Raw genomic sequence first — 18,287 nt, 5'->3', positions numbered from 1 at the left:
TTTAAAAAGGCTTAGATCAGTTCATACAAGGAAAAAGGGAGGCAACAGGTGGGCTTTACCTCAACTGGACTTTTAATTGTAGTGAAATGATTATGTGTCTCCTCCTTGATTGCACTGAAGCTGCTTGGAGCATGTTTAGCTGTTTAAGGGGACACTCACTGTGCTATACTTACACTTACTTTAAGTGGAGCACAAGGAGCATTTGGTGGACTTTACAACAGTTAAACAAATTCCCATCTGAACAATAAACATATCTAAGTACCTGACTCTCTGCTAGGCTGCTCTAACTAACTTCAGTTCGTGCCATAGCCTCCAGCAACTTTTAGTAAGTCACATCTTTTTTATTTGTTTCATCTCATCATTCCTAAGAGTCTTTCTGATATACATTTCTGGGATATTGTTAACATACAGGTTGCAAAAGTCCTCAGAGAAGGCTGTGTATGTAAATGACATACATAATCTTGCAGTGTTTCCCATAGGGAGAGCGCAAAGAGGGTCAGTATCATTATCCTCATTTTACAGCTGGGGGAAAATGAGGCACAAAGCTCTGTATTTCTAGCTTCTTTCCCTTCAATAACTGGACATTATTTTGTCCCCATACACTGCATGGGTATGTCTCTTGCTCTATAGCCCATTTTTTCTGCACAACTGTGATGACCCTGCAGAGGTCTCTCTCCCAGCCTCAGTGAGTAAGAAAACTCTTATAGCCTACCTAGGAAATTTCCACTAAAATATTTTACTCTGACTTTTTCCCCCCAAATGTGGCATAGAGCTGTGGTTGAGCTGACCTAAAAAAAAATCCAACATGGGCAATCACCATCTGCCAGCCCGTGATTTTAACTGAATAGAGGACCTTTTATTTTTCCTCTTTTTGTCAGTGACTATTAAGCTAGTCTGGCTGTTTTCCACACTGAGAGTGGCTGCAGTTCCTTTGGGTTTGAAGGGTCTTGTTTTTAGGTAGGTGTTAAAGCTTCCTAATGACATACTCTAAAATTACATGAAAAATCTCTGCATGCCTTATTTCTCCTCCCTATTTAGCACACCGAAACCCAGCTGTCTATTTAATCATCTAAATGAGAAAGGCTTTCAATCTATAACCTGACTGTCCACAAACAGGAATAGACATGCTAGAATATTTTCAAATACTTGTTATAAAAAAATTGCAATGGAAATTTTAATTTTAATCCTCGGGTCTCCCATATGAGTTCCAGCTACAAGATATTTTTCACAGAGACAATATTGATTTATTTGTAAACTTATGCACCCGAAGGTCTGTGATTTGCCATGCTTGGTCTTCACAAAAAAGAGGACTCTTTGTGACTAAAGAAGGGATAACTGACAACCATCTATTCAGCTGTTGATGAATTATGGAAACCTGGAAAAGCATCTCCATTTTCCACGGTTTAAAAGCCAGCTATTAGATATTTGGTCCCTGCATGCAGAAAATATAGAGATTATCAGGCGATGAAACCAGATTAGGTCAGGTCTGAGACTCAGAATGATGGCTTAGATAATAAAGTTTAAAGTGACTGTATACATACTCTGGCCATTTTCAGCAGTGATCAAGTGAAAGCTGAAGCAGAACATAATGAAGGCTTATTGCTTTTATGCTATGTCAGTACACATTCTCCTTTCCCAAGCCGCCTGGCTTTCTCTTGGGCTTGGCTTCTTCTTAGACTAGTAGCTGACAAATCGGAAACATGATGTTCCATTTTCTGTAAATTTTAAAATATTTTTGATTACAAACTGTATAAAACCAAAGTACATTTCTAGTCAGGCAGTGGTTGCCTGCTCATATCTAAACCTCTTGTAGCCCAGCTAAAACATTTCAACATGTAAGCTTTATAGAAGCCCTTTTCCAACTCCAAAATGCTCAGCTGCTACAGTTATTGACTTGAGCTTGCCAATACACTGCTAGACCTGACCCTCTAATGGAAAAATAGAGTCTTGGAGGAAAGAAAATCTCAAATGAAAGAAATGTTGCCACCCCGAGTTCTAACAGAAATCTGCAAAGAGCTTCCCTCTAAATGCTGAAGGCTCAAGAAAGCATAGTTGCTGGAGATCACACACTCCAGCCATTTGTCTTTTTTAGTTGTACTTTCAGCACTTGTCTCAAACCATCTGCAAAATCACTAGAGACAGGCTGTAGCAGAACTGCCTTTGACAAGGAATATCACAAGGTAGGTGTAACCCTGTTTTTCATGATGGGAGGAGGGAGGGGTCAGTTGGAGAGCAGACTTAAAAACCCTAGTTAAGATTTTTGCCATCTGGGCTATTGAGGCTTGCCATACACCTCCTGGGATGCCAACACACAGAATGGCATTGTGTCAGCTTTGTACAGTAGCCCTCATTCAAGTCCCATGTTCAAAGAAAACTTTATGAGGCCCAGATCCCCCATGCTACCTTAGAAAGAAAATTGAGATAGAAGTGCTCAGGACCACCAGCCAGTGGTAGGTGTCATTGAATCCAGCTCTTTCCATTCAGAAATGAAGCCACTGACATGGAATCACTGAGGACAACCAATGAATGGTGGGTGTCATTGCACCCAGCTTTTTCCATTTAAAAATTGGACATCCGGCCCAAGCATGTTGTTTGTGCACTCATCGCTGTCAGTGAGGGCTGGGAGCTTGCAAAAGGCTGATCATTGCATCCTAGGACCAGTGTCTGAGAGAAATGGATCACTAAGAGAATCTCCGTAAATGAAGTACTTTTTTGCCAGAAGTGCTCAAGATGTACCTGCTGGGTTTTTTTTTTGTTGTTGTTGTTGTTGTTGTTGTTGTTGTTGTTGTTTTTGTCCTGGTTCCTCTCTGGAGAACTTTTTACCAGACAAAGTGTACTTTTAAAGAGGCAAAAAGGTAGACTGCACGAACATAGCCACTGCAATTATCATCCTGTATATATCTTTTTAATAAAAAAGCAGAAGCTGGTTCCCAGGAACAATCTACCCATCTTGCCCATGCAAAATGAAGAGTTTTCCTAGAGGAAAGAGTGCCAGTGTTTCATATACAGGAAGCATCTTTCTTTCTTTTTGTAACTGATGCAATGCTGTTATGCTGAATGTGTTGGCTTCTAAGCTGTCTTTGAGCATGTAAAAGTAGCCCTACTGTGTACAACTGGCTGATGCCCTGCCATGAGTTTTGTGTATATCACAAGACCTGGATCCACAGATATATTTGATGGCACTGCAGATAACCTCCTTCACCTTTTTTGTTTAAGATTCAAACATGTTCTCACTAAACTGTGTATAAAATCAGGCATGCCTGTGTCTCGTTTAAAGGAATGCTGTTCTCCTTAAGGAAAACTAATTCATAATATTAAAACCATATTTAAAATTTATGGTAATCACCTGTAGGTGTGACATTTACATCAGTATTTTTGACAAGTGAAAAAAATGAGCATATCTATCCAAATAATGTCCATGCTTCTCCTCAATTCCGTCAACATCCTATCTGTATACCAACAACATTACTTTCATTTCCCAGTGTAGCCTGGGAGGAATTTCACAGGAAAGCATTGCAAAAAATGTATGAGATCACTTTATTTTGGCTGTGATTCCATTTTAAAAGAACATCATATCATTTACCCACATCATGCAGGAAAAAGCAGCAGGCAAATTACAAATAAAATTTACATTCACAAAGTCTCTACTTTAAATTGTCTGCCTTCTTGGATGGTACTGCATGCATCTTAAAGAAAGCTGAGGAGCATTTCTATTAGAAAATGCATTTCTAGGTTGAGTTTTGCTCTGTGTGTGTGAGAGAAAGAGAGAAACAAGCAATTTTTTAAAGACAGTTACTGAAACATTTTACTAACTCAGCACACAAAGGAACAGTATCTTGATAACATATATTCAAACAGATACAGACAAGTTTCAGATACATAAGACATTACGTTGAGGTCACAACAGCTCATTTCTAACAACGCCTTTGCTTGCACGGTAAGCTTGTCAAAAAGATGTATTCAGCAGCATTGGTATAGTCTTTCTTGACAAAGGAAAGGGGTTGGAAAGGATCTAAGCCAACACGTGGTGATAGAAACATAGACAGAAGAACTCCAAAGTGATTTAGCACATGGTCTAGTCACTTGTTTTATTTGTTTTTAACACAGAGTAGCATTCATAATTAATATTGCAGTCTGATTTCATATGGCTTTCTCTAAAGACAGATGTAAGTTCACAAAGGTCAATGTCAAATTAAATTATTTGCCCTACAAAAGGTGTAGGCTTTTGATTTTTTTTCTTTTTCCTAACCGGAGAGGTCCTGGAGCTGTGAAGGAAAATGGCTGCAGTGTCTAGCCACCCACTTTTCTGTGTAAATAAAAAACAATTAGAAAAACAACAAAAAAAAACAGAAGACTTCATTACCTGAGATTGAACAGACTGGAGATGCAAATAAAACAATGGCATGGAAAGACAAAGGGATAATCAGAATCCAAACAACAAACCAGGCTCCTCTTTGGTCTTGTGCAAGTGCTGTGACCTGTGTCTGGGTGCTGGTGGAGGGGAAGGTCCACACCCATGACGAGGGTGCTGGGCACCCCATGCCAGAGCAGAGCAGGGAGGGCAGCATGCCTGCGCTGACTGCCTCCGAAGCAGCTGAGGCACTTGGAGCATGAGGAAGAACCTGGAGACAGGCCCATAACCCATGCGAGGTGCCAAAAGGTTGGGGAGGAAAAACAAGCAACACCTGCTCAGGGCATGTGGTGCATCTTCTGCCATGTTTCTTCATTAAAAGAAAAAGGTAAAATTGAAAAGGAAGTCATCAGCTGTCAGCTCCCCCCTCTCCCCTCCCCCCCCGAGCTCTGAAGTGGTGTTTGGCTGGATGAAGAAAGGAGTCCGTGGTCATGGCAAGGGAAAGAGAGAAAAGTAAGGGATAGAGAAAGGGCAAAGCCAAGCAGAATGGCCTCATCCCCTGCAGACTCTGCAGGCACCTTTGCTCACTTGCTTGTAGAGTTCTCCAGGGCAAGGCCAGAGGCAGATATGGATGGATATACTCCTTTTAGCAGGAACATATTTCTGCTGATCCTGCTTACTCATGGGGCAACACAGGAGACTGAAACTGGAGCATTTCAGAAGGCATCAGTGTTGTTGTGCTGCTGTGACCTAGGCTAGGAGACCAGCACCAGTGAGTGGCTGGAGCAAAAGGCCAGGCCATCTGTCTTTTAGTTTACAGGGGTATTGGATTAGTTCTCTCCCTGGCAGAACATCAAAAAGAGCTGTTGCCTTTGTGGCAGGAAGAGATTTTCCAGTTCTTTGAGGTCTACTTTAAATGGGCTCAAGTTGGTGGCTGCTGAATTTACATGGAGTGAACAGGACACTCTCCCTAGAAAACGCTAAATTGCTTAACACTGCTGTGATATCCCCAAGAATTGATATAGAGGTAAAGAGTGCTCTGGGTCATGAAAGTCTTAGGGGGAGACACTTACCCTGCTTTAAATGAAAGTTTGGGGGGGGGGGACATTGACAGTATCTGAAAAAGTAAAACATGCCTGCTTTTTCCCCTGGGAAGCCCTTGGCAGCTTGCACATGAATTGGATGTGTCTTGCTTGTCAGTCCAAACTGAAATAATCTGAATGTTTATCAACTGGCTCTGAGCTGTAGAAGGTCATTCAGTTCATTCAGCCTCTGCCTCGGGTTCATGGAAACTGATGGTTAAAGCCAGCTGGGAACTAGCAAGGACTGTCGTACCTGAATAACAGTTGGGTGAAAGAGGATAAAATATATTTCTTCTTTTTTATCAAAATTTTTCCCTACTGTGGGAGATGCTGATAAGAGGCACAGAATTCACAAGCTCACTGCCTTAAATATGATGCAGACTGCTGCTTCTTACCTAAAAAGATGGTAGGCATCTTTTTAAATTTCTGATTCAAGAAAATGCTTAGATACTTGCCTAACTTCAGTTTTGCAGAGCAAGTACATCAAACAAATTCCACCGACGTAAAATTCTTAATTTTAGGTACATAATTTATCATCTGTGATTGCTTTCCTTTCTGTTGTGAATGAAAAATGTGTATTTGATGCCAAATATGTTCCAGATACCTAGGGAACTTTATTGTTCCCATAACAGGGACAGGCAAAGCTACGTCTGCCAGGCAAACTCTGATTCTCCAACAGGATTATAAGACCAAGATAGTGTAATGCTCCCACACCAGCTACTGTAGAGACCTAGCAGAGTGCAAAGGCTCCAAGATCAGTTCTTTAGATGACAGATCAGATACTTGATGATGAGGGAGCTGTGTCCAAAATAAGTCTGCCTATATATAAGAGTGAGTGTGTCTGTGTTTTTGTGTGTGCACGAGCTAGTCAACATCTCCAGTGGAATTTGTCTTTTCTTGTACAGTTCCTCAATATCGGCAAGTTCTCTACTGGGAAACCCTCTAAACCTGTGTCTCGGAAAGGCTTCAAGATAATGGTCAGAGTGCGATTTCCTCCTGGCTTACCAGTATTGAGGGATGCCACAAACTCTTATAGTATTACTTAGCTCCTGTACAGCACTACAGAAGCATTTTGTAATTCACCCTCACATTATCCTTTTACAGTAGACATGGATTAACACCTATATTTTACAGCTGGAGAAACTGAGACAGAAAAATAATTAACCTCCCCAAGGCACCGGAGGAATTTACCATGAGAAAGAGAAGGTGAACTCAGGAGTTCTCCATCTCCAGGGCCATGTCCAACTCTCAGCCCACCCATCTTGCCCACACACTGCAGGAGCACAGAGGAGCAGGACGCAGCAGCAACAGTATGCAGGAGCCCAGATGTCTCTCCTACAAGCACCGCTGGGAATGGCATTGCTGAATATGGCATTGGGCAGAAAGAGGAAGGCTGGCTGGCTACTGAGAGCAGCTAGCCGTGCCAAAGGGCTGCTGGGTTGTTGTCTTCGAAGGGACAGGTAAGTGCTCTACCAGAGCACCACACACCCACCATGGCTCCTGCTCTCAGGATGGCAGCCGTCAGACCCAAATCTGCTCTTTCAAGTTAAGGGTATGGCTAATTCCCAAAGCAATATGACTCTTGCTTAGATTCTGAGGCATTTAACTTCTACCAGCAACTGAGGGCAGATGACTCAGCTCTTTCACAGCTCTCAGTGACATCAGAGACAGAAGTCATGTATGGTTTAGCTCCCAAATGATCTCTTAGTTATGCCAGTAATGGAATTAAAATGAAAAAGCTCTGTTTCCATGGGAGAACTGAGACATCTCTTCTAAGGGGAGATGTGCTCAACAGCACATGACTAGGGTGGCCCAATCAACAAGAACATTAATAATAATAACTAATAATTATTATCAATATTAATAATAAAAATATAATTAAGGAAAATTAAAGAGGCCACTGTTCACTCTTAGTGAACACTCCTTCCTGCTTTGGATGGAAACACATGTGAGGCTGTTCCTTTTTTCTGCTTAATGTACAGTTGCTTATTTAACATACATAGTACTATGGCTTATAATAAAAGTTGTGTAGATTGCAGCTTTATAATCCTTACATCCATTCAGAGGCGTCTACTGGATGTGACTATTTACAAAAAAGGTACTGGATGAGTCTTGGGTGGAGGGAAGGGAGAGAGGCAGCTGGAGGGGCATGGGAAGCGGAGGGACGTCCTAGTGAGCGGCAGAAGGCAGAGGTGGGGAGGGCTGCGTGATGGATGGCAAGGTTGTATATCCCCATTGGGCAAACGAGAAATTCGTTGCGGTACTGTTTGTGCCAGTCTGACAATCTGCAGTGATTACTTCTTGAACATGTCCTGCAGGGGCCCTGGTAGGTATTTGATGACTGTGTCCAGAATGCTCTCCTCCTCCTCTTCCTCCTCCTCGCCACAGCCAGGGGGGATCGCCTTCTTTGGGCGAGTCAGACTCCCTTCGGCATTAGCTTCCAGTGCAGCCTGAGCCTCTGCTTCTCTCTCTTCCTTCTTCTTTATCCCGTACTGCAGGGAAAGAGAGCACAGTGTCTGTCAGGAGGGCGGCGACACCAGCCGTTGCACACGGGCATTTACTGCAGGCAGGGCAAAGCCTGCCGCAATCCACACTGCTAAGCAATCCTGAACTCTCCCATGAGGATGAGAGCAACATCCCAGCCCTGACAAGCACACTTACGGTCCCTTATGTTCTGCAATATGCACATCATTGTTAAAAGCATGCTTTTGCTCTTATTCACAGAGACCAAAATTAATAACCCCCTAACAGCTCCCTCTAAATATAGCCCAGTGGGCTGGCAGCTCTCGCAAGACAAGATGGTCTTATGCTCAGATCACTCAGGAACAAGCAAAGGAGCAAATCTGGGACAATACAGCCACACATCTAGCACAGGCAATACATGCTCTGTTCTAATAAATTTTGGGGGTCATATTTTACTAGTACCAATCCTCCTCTTTTCTGCTAAAAAATTTGACACTCAAGTCCATCATTAGCAATGATTTTGAAATTGCATCTATAGGATTTTATAGCGAAGGGTCATGGATGTGGCAAAATTCAGGAAAAAACTAAGTAGTAATGAAAGCAAGCAAACAGAACAGGACTGACAGACTGACAGACTGCAGTGAAAATGACATAGTTTTAGACTTTCACATGTGGGGGATGTTTTACTCTGTTCCTCTGGTATAAATGGGACAGAAAGACCTCTCAGTAAAAATAAAACCTTCATGAGAAACTCTATTCACACATCAAATTTTGCACTTCTGGGGGTAAAGCTGACTCATACTGCCTGAAGAGAAACATTCTTAAGCCTGCAAGTGGAATGGAAAACTGAGATTTGTTACTCCCACTGAGAATTAAAGTCATGCAACTAAGAGTTTACATGATTAGCCAGAATCTCATTTTGTGGTTTTATATTCAGAACCTTAGATTTAATAGAGAAGTAAAGATTTGCCTGAGTGAATCGACCTGGGGGAGAAGTGCTGCAGTATCCCAGCTTCCAAAATGACCAGGACTTTCTTTCCAACTTCTAGTTTCAAGGCATCACAAAGCAAAATATCTGCACTACCAACCCACTCAATCCTCAGCTTGCCTACACTTCGTAATTCTCCATTGTTGCTGCTATTTCCAGCAATTTGCACACAGATATTTTGGAGGTTGTCATTATATATGCTAAAAAAAAAGTCAATCTGTCACATATAACTCTACAGCAACAAGAATACCTGTAAGATACTCTCTTTACTACTTATAATCACTTTCCTTCAGCTGCATTAGGGAGGCAGCAGGCAGAGAGAAGATCTTTGGGATGAAGATGAAAGACATTCAGGTTTGCTGTAGTATGACGCATCTATCAACTTTGAAATCATTGTTGTGTAAGAGCCATTCCTTTATTTGTGCCTGCATTTTAATTAAAGTACCAAATGGAATTAAAATTGCTCTCAGTGCCTCGGAACCATGAAGTAACTAACCTAAATGCCTGTAAAGGCCAGCAAAACACTTTGCAGGAATAAGTATTTTCAAAAAGAAAATTACATACCATTTCAGAAAAGATCAAAGGATTATGCTGGTGCAAAGTACTAGCTATTTTCTCAGTATCATTAGTACAGTGTTGCTGAATAGACATGAACTAGATGTTCTTTTCATGATTTTTGTTTGTTTGTTTCTTCCATTATGAAAAGCCCAAATTATTTACCAGGAAAGCAAAAAATACCTTGCCACGTTGTCACAACTTTCTGGTTTCAAAAGGGCTCTCGGGTTTTGCAAGAAACTCCTAAATATTTCTGAGTGAAGAAAATATTTTTGCTTCCTTTCTCCATCATCATTCAGATTTAGGATGACCACCTGCAAGGATGAACCCAGTAACTTCAAAAAACCCAGTTCTCTAAAGTCATTTCTTACAAGCCGAAAAAGTCATTAAGGACATTTGTTCTGTCATCTTTATGCCCAGTGGATGCTGCTCATGACTGATTTTCTGGGAAAGATATTTAAGACAAATGATGTCTCAGTTCAGATCTGAGGCAAAGGAAGCATTTGACTGACTTGCAGTCACAGAGCTGGACACCGAAGAGAAGCTCCCATGGTGGGACCAGCCAGCATTGCAGGCAAAATGACTTGCATGGCAAGGCTGGATAGTGCCTAGGAGGGCTGGCCCACCTACTCACTCTCCCTCTGAAGTCACAGACAAAAATCCCTAAGTTTTTCCCACTGCAATTTACCTACGGGCTTGACTTTGCCTTGCCAGTTGGAGGAGAAGAGCAGGAATGGAGACAACACAAATCAGAGTGGCACACAGGTCCTCTGCATGCTTTCAAATCCTCCATCTAAAAGCAGGTGTCAGCTCACAACAAGTTGATCTTCCAGATCAAGAACTTACTGGACAAGTAGATTGGCTTTAGGGAACTGTGGAAGGAAAAAAGAATCACTCAAGTGCTGCTGTGCACTGGGATGAAGGGCAGCTTGAACATCACAGGAAGGAATGAGCACTGTACTCGTCAGCCTATTCTTATGTCTCTGACTGCACTAAGGGTGAGGACACTGAGCTAGACAGACCTTCTTATGAGGCACAGCCAGTCTGATGGAACAAATGTAGTACGGGGCAATGGATAGGCTGCAATGAGATTTTTTTCACTTTAAAAGTCATTAAGAAAAACTAGATCCTATTGTGCCAACTTACTGGCACAAATGCCAAGTTCTGAAACTCTTTCTTCTTGATTCAGGGTAGGATCCGCATCCCCCACCTCTCTTTCCTGATCCTGTTTGCAGAAAGGTTTAAGCATTTATTTTGGCACATGCCTTTGAAATTAAATTCTTTGGTAGCTCTTGTGGCAAAGTGGCTCTAAGCCACTTGTTCTGGCTCACAACTTTCTCCAAAAGCATCAGATAATTTAATTCCATCTGCCATTCATCGAACCAGAAATTTACAGGTGGAGATACAGTTTGGGCATCAAAAAACTAGAGACCATAGGTTAGCCCACCACATGTGAGCAAATGACAACAGCATGGGACCAGATCGTTCTATCAGGGAGAGACACTATGATTCTTGGTGGCAGTAACACTGCAACAAGAAGAAACAAGCCATTGGCCATCTATCACACATACTACCCAGACAGGAGTTTGTTTTGGACAAAAATATTCTTCTCTTGGAGAAAGATGACATTTCATCAAAAGCATTTTTTTATGAGAAAGAATCACTTTTGCTTATTCAGTATTATCATTTATGAGAAAGGATTATTTTTGATTAATCAATATTGTCCTTCAAACTTGGCAGTATTTTTAATGCTTTTCATTAATTAAAATGTAACATGATGGTAGGTGAATAAAATCACTCTTTTCAGGTTTGAAATTGTTTCAAAGTAAATCCAATCGTAGGAATGAAAACCCTAGAATGAAACAGGAAAAAATTAGAAAAAGCATGTTGGAGTCTTCAAATGAAATATCTTAGCTGAAGTGAACAAATAACTTTAAAGAAAATAAAAATAACCAAAAAAACGAACTGTTTTGGTGCTCTGGTTTTCCTGAGGATGAGAAAATACTGCAGTACCTCCAAAAGAAGGATGGGAACAATTTCATCTGTGTGTTTTGTCTTAGTCCAGCCTCAAAAGTATTGACTAATTATTTCATCACATAGTTAGTGATGTAGAATTGTGGGCATAATCCAGCAAGATAATGACGTATGTGAACCACCTCAAGTCAGTACTATGTTGGTTGTGTGAGAACTGTGTTGCGCTGACTCACATGCCAGTGAAATACTGATGAGTGGATTGCTGTATTTCCATGAGGAGAATATGATATTCTTTCCTAGTACTCTAGAAGAGATATGTAAATTGTACCGCCTACCTCTCTAATTTAATGAATGAATGCAAACCACACACACATTTCAACATATCAGTTGTGGAATATGTGACAATAAACAAATATACAGCATGTAACCTACTGATAGCTATTGCTGTACTTGTGGAAGTATGTCTATTGCCAATTGTTAGATAATTTCATCCAAACACATTATGTATTTTCACACTATTCAAGTCTTTGAGTTACAGCTTGTATAGAAAGTCTCCAGATGTGGCAAATGATTCTCTCCTACCATGTTATTCCTAATTTCCATTCTACTTTGTCATACACAGATGGATAAGAATGGGTCTGGTAGGAACGGACTACATTTTCAAGCTGTCAAGCCCCCCCGCTATGTAGTCCACTCAGGACTGAACAAGTTCTATCCTGAATTCAGACGGGTCATTTATACCCTCTGCTTTTATCAGTGAGGACAGCCCAGCTCTTTTCTCCTTTGAAGCTTAGAAATGCCCTTCTAACATCTAGCCTAAGTGTGGGAGTCCTTGCACACCACTTCAGCTCTCAAAGAGTTTGTAATCTAGAATAGGTGAGTTTCCTTTAGCCAGAGAAGAAGTAATTCATCTGCTCTGCCTCAGGGACCTACCCTGGGATAAGAATTTACCCTGTAGGTGTGCTCCTCTCTCCCCTCATCTAGGCAACCAAGAAGCTATCTGATATTTGTTGCTTAGCTGGCAACAGGGATACAACCCCCCAAATATTGTTTTTCTTCTCCTGTACTCTTTTCCCACTGTTACTGCTTAGGTTAAATACCCCCCCCCACACACACACACACACACACACAGACTCCCGTTGCCTGACCCCCTTTGCTTAGTTAGACCAAATGCAAGCAGGGCTGCAATAAGCAAAGTGTGTATGCTGTTGATGGTGGAAGAACACTGCAGAGAGATTTCACCTCCCAGACTTCACTATAACTCAGAGAAGCTGCTCCCACCTGCCAGCTGATGCCTGCTGCTAGAAGTGAATCCATTTCTGTGAAGGGCATCACCAGGGGCACTTGGACTTACACAGCCATTTTGCACAGCTGAAAAATGACCAGTGGTTTGGTTTAGAGCAATCTCGGGCCACAGATCACCTCTTGCTTCTCTGTGCTCCTCCTGAAGCAGCTGTGTGTGCACTTGCTGTGTGTACCCATAGAAGGCCCAAGGTGGCCTGGACTCCTCAGTCATCAGGTGGAAAGAGTGGGAGAAAGATACAATGGTGCTTGATGCATCAGCAGTCACTGACTCCATGCCAGGAAAAGACACGACTAATACGGCTCCCATCAACCTCCTTGCCATATCTTTCCTTTGCTTATTTCTCCCGGTTTCCATAGGAAGCAGAAGCAGGTGCATAAAGCAGATGGGTGCTGACATACACTGCCTGACCTGGTATAAGAGGATATTTTAATCAAACTCTAATGGCAGTAAGAGTGACAGCAAAAAAGGGGAGTGTTGAGCCAAGGTGAGCCTGCAGCTGAAATGGCAAACCACCACAAATATACTTAGCATAGCTAAGTAGACAAATGCAAGCTAATGATTGCTCTCTGAACACAAACATATCTGTCTATCAAATAGCCAGGCCATAGGATGGATAATGCAGTAACATCACAGTTGAGACAGCTGAAGAAGTGACCAGTTATCTCTGGGTCAGTCTTGGAACTGAGTCCCCCAGAAGACAGCAGCAATGAAGGACAAAGTGACCAGTTATCTTTGGGTCAAATTTGGAACTGACTCAGTAGAACAATAAGCAATCTATCTGAAGAAGCTGAAGAAGTACAGAAAGCCATGGTCATGGAGTCTTGAGGGCAAGAAAAAAAACAACTCAAAGGCTGTAGGGGGGACCTGGCAAGAGGGTGAGTGTAGAGGAAGACCATATCTGAAAATAAATTGCTGCCAAGGTGGACATTGTCACCATTGACATGCCAGGCAGGAGTCCTGCCCTTGAGTGGGGACTCAAAAGGCCAAGAGAGAGCTCTTGCTCACCTTAGTGGGTTAACAAAGCCCAGGGATCTGGGAGTGCTTATCATAACCATAACATTTTGCTGCTAATATTTGCCATGACTATATGCTGTGAAGGTATATATGGACGCTCAATGCCAATTATCATAGTTCAACAAAATCACAGAATCACAGTATAGTTGAGGTTGGAAGGTACCTCTGGAGACCAGCTGGTCCAAACCTCTGCTCAAGCAAGGTCACCTAAAGCACGTTACCGAGGATTGTGTTCAGACAGCTTTTGAACATCTCCAAGGATGGAGACTCTACAGCTTCTCTAGGCAATCTGTTCCACTGTTCAGTCACCCTCACAATGAAGAATTTTTTCCTCATATTCAGAAGGAGCTTCTTGGGTTTCAGTCTGTGTTTGTTGCCTCTTGTCCTGTCACTGGGCACTACTGACAATAGTCTGGCCCCACCCTCTTGACATTCTCCCTTCAGATATTTATATATATTGGTAAGATCCCCCCTCAGTCTTCTCTTCTCCAGGCTGAACAAGTCTAGCTCTCCCAGCCTTTCCTCAGATGAGAGATGTTCCAGTTCCTTCATCATCTTGGTAGCCCTCCACTGGACTCGCTCCAGTAGCTCCATATCTCTCTTGTCCTAGGGACCCAAGCACTGGACCCAGCACTCCAGATGTGCCCTCACGAGGACTGAGCAGAGGGGAAGGATCACCTCCTTCGACCTGCTGGCAATGCTCTTCCTCATGCAGCCCAGGATAGCGCTGGCCTTCTTGACTTCAAGGGCACATTGATGTCTCATGGTCAACTTGTTGTCCACCAGGACAACATCCTTCGTCCCACATCTTTCTCTGCAGAGCTGCTCTCCAGCAGGTCAGCCTCCAGCTTGCACTGGTCTGTGGAGTTATTCCTCCACAGGTGCAGGACTCCACGCTTTCCTTAGTTGAACTTCATGATGTTCCCCTCTGCCCATCTCTCTAGCCTGAGAGAGAGGTCCCTCTGAATGGCAGCACAGCCCTCTGGCATCTCAGCCACTCCTCCCAGCTTTGTATCATCAGCATATCATATCACATACTGCCAAACTTAAACATACATTACTGACAGAATTGAATGTGTTATTGCCATGCTTGAATTATCATACATTACGATCTATAAAAACTATTAAAGATCACTAGGTATATACTTCACATAGCCACAGCTACTTTCCTCACCGGATGGTAATACTGCATAATTTTCCTCCTCACTAACACCTGGACAAGTGGGGATTGAGGACTGACATCTTGTGGTCCTGCAACCCAGACATAGCTTGAAACACAGGATCAGCTGCTGGGAATATAAGGAAGGCAAATAAATTCATGCTTTAGACTTTGATGTAGGGGAAGAACCATGCTCCCTCGGCCAGTGTGCTGTGATTACTCTAACACAGTATCCAGTTGACTTAGAGCATGCATGTGAGGCCTAAGGTAGGCAGTGGGATGCAAGTGAATGTTTTAATGCTTTGCTAAGATAAACCCAGGCAAGGCCGTTCAGCAGTAATCCTGTAGTGGAACAGCACATCCTTGGTGGACCAGTCCAACCAACATGTGTCGTGGTTGGTAACAGTTGCTAACCAAGTTCCTCCACCCTGGCTGGGTCCAGGTGGGTGGGATCTGGAGGAGTGCCTGCAGAGATTGTGCAACACAGCTGTGCACAGTCTACAGTGCTGGGAACTGTTCATGACTGGTTGTCTTCACCACGGACTAGTGGCAATACTGCTGTTCTTTCACTCAGAAAGCACCCTTTTACTATCTTATGAATTAGCTCAGCTTTTTAAGAGCTACCTTAAAGATTACAATGCCCTTTCTTTATCTTGCATGTGATCCCCCTCCAATTGGGGGAAACCTTATCTTTTCTTACTCAGCCCTATCTATTAAATTCCATTCACCTTCTAACCCACAACACACACAAAAAGAACAAAGATCATCAGCTAATCATGAAAATGTATGGTTAGAGAAGGCACTGAGAAGGTGACTGGCCTATCCTTGCACCTCAACGGTCAACTTGACCTGAACCAGTCCTGTTCACAGAGATCTCCACTGGTGAAGACTTCTCACCTTCCCTGGAGCATAACTACCATTTACAATTGGAATACTTCCCCTCATATCTAACCTGATATTTTTCTGATATGCGTTTTTAAAATAAATTTGGAAAACTGAAAAGATACAGGCACTGCAGAAAGATTTCCCTTTCATCCCTCCTGTTAGTCTTCCCTAACTATATGTACCAAGCTATTTTTCCCCTCCACTACCAAAGGGAACATCACTCCAGTTAAGATCTTCCCATCATGACCACATGGAACTTTCTGCCAGGACCACATATAGGGCTGAAACAAATTAAAAGCAAGGGCTAGGGTTTAGCACTGACATTTAGCTTGACAACTGTGAGAGTTTGGAGAATGGGAAAAAAATAATCTAGTTCAAAAACAAAAGCAAAAGAAAAAAAAGTGGCCTCACTTTTGACAAAATTGAATGAGCATTCTGAGAAGGGCTGCAAGCCCTTCCAGAGCGTGGAAAATGATCATCTTTTTTGCTTCGCTTGCAAATCAGCTTATATGCTCTGAGTAGTCCCTTCTGATTAAAACAATATTCTATGATTTTTCTCAAACAGCTAAGTACGAAGAACCACTACTTTATACTTGTTTGTTTTCTGCATAAATTTGTTTCACACTGAGATGCTGGCATGATGTTTAATTCACCTAACATTAAATTTAATTCAATGAAATTAAAACAAACTTTGTCAACATGTCAGGGACAAAAATCCCAACTACACCAAGTTAAAATGAGTATAATAGAAATTTGATTATCTCAGGGAATCTTAACACTTGTAATGAAAGAATAATTAATGGTTTTCTCCTAGGATGATTTCAAAGACCTTCACTCTTCAGCAGTTTGTTTTGTTATTCTATCTAAATTATAATCTGCAGTTTACACAAGCAGAAGCTAACATTCAAGATACGTGTTCCATAAGGTGACCAAATTCCTTTTGGGAAATGGTATAGGACATGTGGACACAGTCTGATGGCAGTAAGATGTCTAATACACCTACCATACCAGCTGATGTTACAGAAACCTCTTTACTTCCTATGTCTCCCCCATGTAAAACTGGACTGCCGTGGTTGCTAAGCTGAGCCATGCCAAACATTTCTGCATCTGCTTATGTATACACAAGTTCATTCATGTAATTTTTGCATTTACTTTTACTTTCTACATTTGCATTTACTTCTACATTTACTTTTTTTAACATTTACTTCATTGCCCTCATACCTGATGAGGAGCTGGGAGTGCTGCCAAATGGGGCATCTGTGCCAGCCAAGCCTGAGCCACACAGCAGCACCCGGAGGAAGCAGTGAGCATTTGTAGTGGGAGACTCCCCGTCAGCCAACCTACTCTTCCCTCTAGGGAGGTTTGGATGCTATGGGGAGGCTGCCAAGACTTGTCCCACCCCTGGACACCCCCTGCTGCTCTTCCACATGGGCACTAATGTTAGGGCCACAATACTTTGCAGGTCTGCAAAGCATGGCTACGTGGCTCTAGAGCCACTGATCAAGGGCATGGAGACCCAGATGGTGTCTCCTCAATCCTGTTGGTGACTGGGGGAGGGCTTGAGGAGGACTGAACAGATCCTGTGGGTCAACAATTGGTTGCACAGTTGGTGTTGGCCAGCAGAGTTTCAATTTCTATGCCCATAAGGATTGACAACTGCCTGGACATTTGAGGGCCAATGACCACTTGGAAGAGATGGGCTCCACCTGATTAAGTGGAGCAAAAGTAGCTTTGCCAACAGGCTAGCCAACCTTCTAAAGAGGACTTTAAACTAAGAATGACAGGGGAGGGAGAAAGACCAATGATCAAGTAAGGAAGTGACCAATGATGTTGGCAAGCAAAGGGTCTGAGTTGATGTGAGCAGGAGGGAACTCTGAACAGGGCTAAAGTGGAGTTGCCCCAAGTATATGCTTCTAAATAAAGAAGTGTCTACAGGACCACATTATCGGTAAAGTTCTCATCAGGGTGCCACTCTGAAGTCTCTGTACACTAATGCATACAGCGCAGGGAACAAACAGGAGGAATTAGAAGCCTGTGTGCATTGACAGGGTTGCAATCTCATTGGGATCACAAAGACATGGTGGGACACATCACGTGACAGGAGTGCTGTGATGGTTAGATGCAGGCTTTTTATGAACAACCATCTGGGAAGGCAAGGAGGAGGAGTTGCCTTTTATGCGAGAGACTGGCCGTAATGCATGGAGCCCTGCCTGGTGACAGGTGAGGGGTCAGCTGAGAGGCGATGGGTCAGGACCGGCAGGTAGACCAGTATGGGTGACACTGTAGCAGGTGTATGCTCTAGACCACATGATCAGGAAGAAGTAGTAGATAAGGCCTTCTTCAGACAACAGGAAGAAGCCTCATGTTCACAGGCCTTGGTCCTCAAGGGGGACTTTAACAACTCCAGTATTCGCTGGAGGGAAAACACAGCAGGGCACAAGCAATCCAGGGGGTTTCTAGAGTGCATTTGATGACAACTTCCTAATGAAGCTGATCAAAGAGCTGCTGAG

At 42.7% G+C, this 18,287-nt stretch overlaps 1 protein-coding gene across 1 annotated transcript in view; it reads right to left on the bottom strand.

Moving 5' to 3' along the window:
• Positions 1-3,523: 3,523 nt before the first annotated feature.
• Positions 3,524-18,287, bottom strand: part of CPLX1 (complexin 1) — a 126,640-nt gene continuing 111,876 nt past the window's right edge. Inside the window, exon 4 of the mRNA XM_026099389.2 lies at positions 3,524-7,925. Coding sequence (XP_025955174.1) covers positions 7,728-7,925 — 198 coding nt within the window. The 3' untranslated portion in view covers positions 3,524-7,727. The remainder of the gene's footprint in view (positions 7,926-18,287) is intronic.

This window comes from Dromaius novaehollandiae, chromosome Z, assembly GCF_036370855.1.
Source record: "Dromaius novaehollandiae isolate bDroNov1 chromosome Z, bDroNov1.hap1, whole genome shotgun sequence".
Taxonomy (NCBI): domain Eukaryota; kingdom Metazoa; phylum Chordata; class Aves; order Casuariiformes; family Dromaiidae; genus Dromaius; species Dromaius novaehollandiae.
This window is presented reverse-complemented; position numbering and strand designations above follow the sequence as displayed.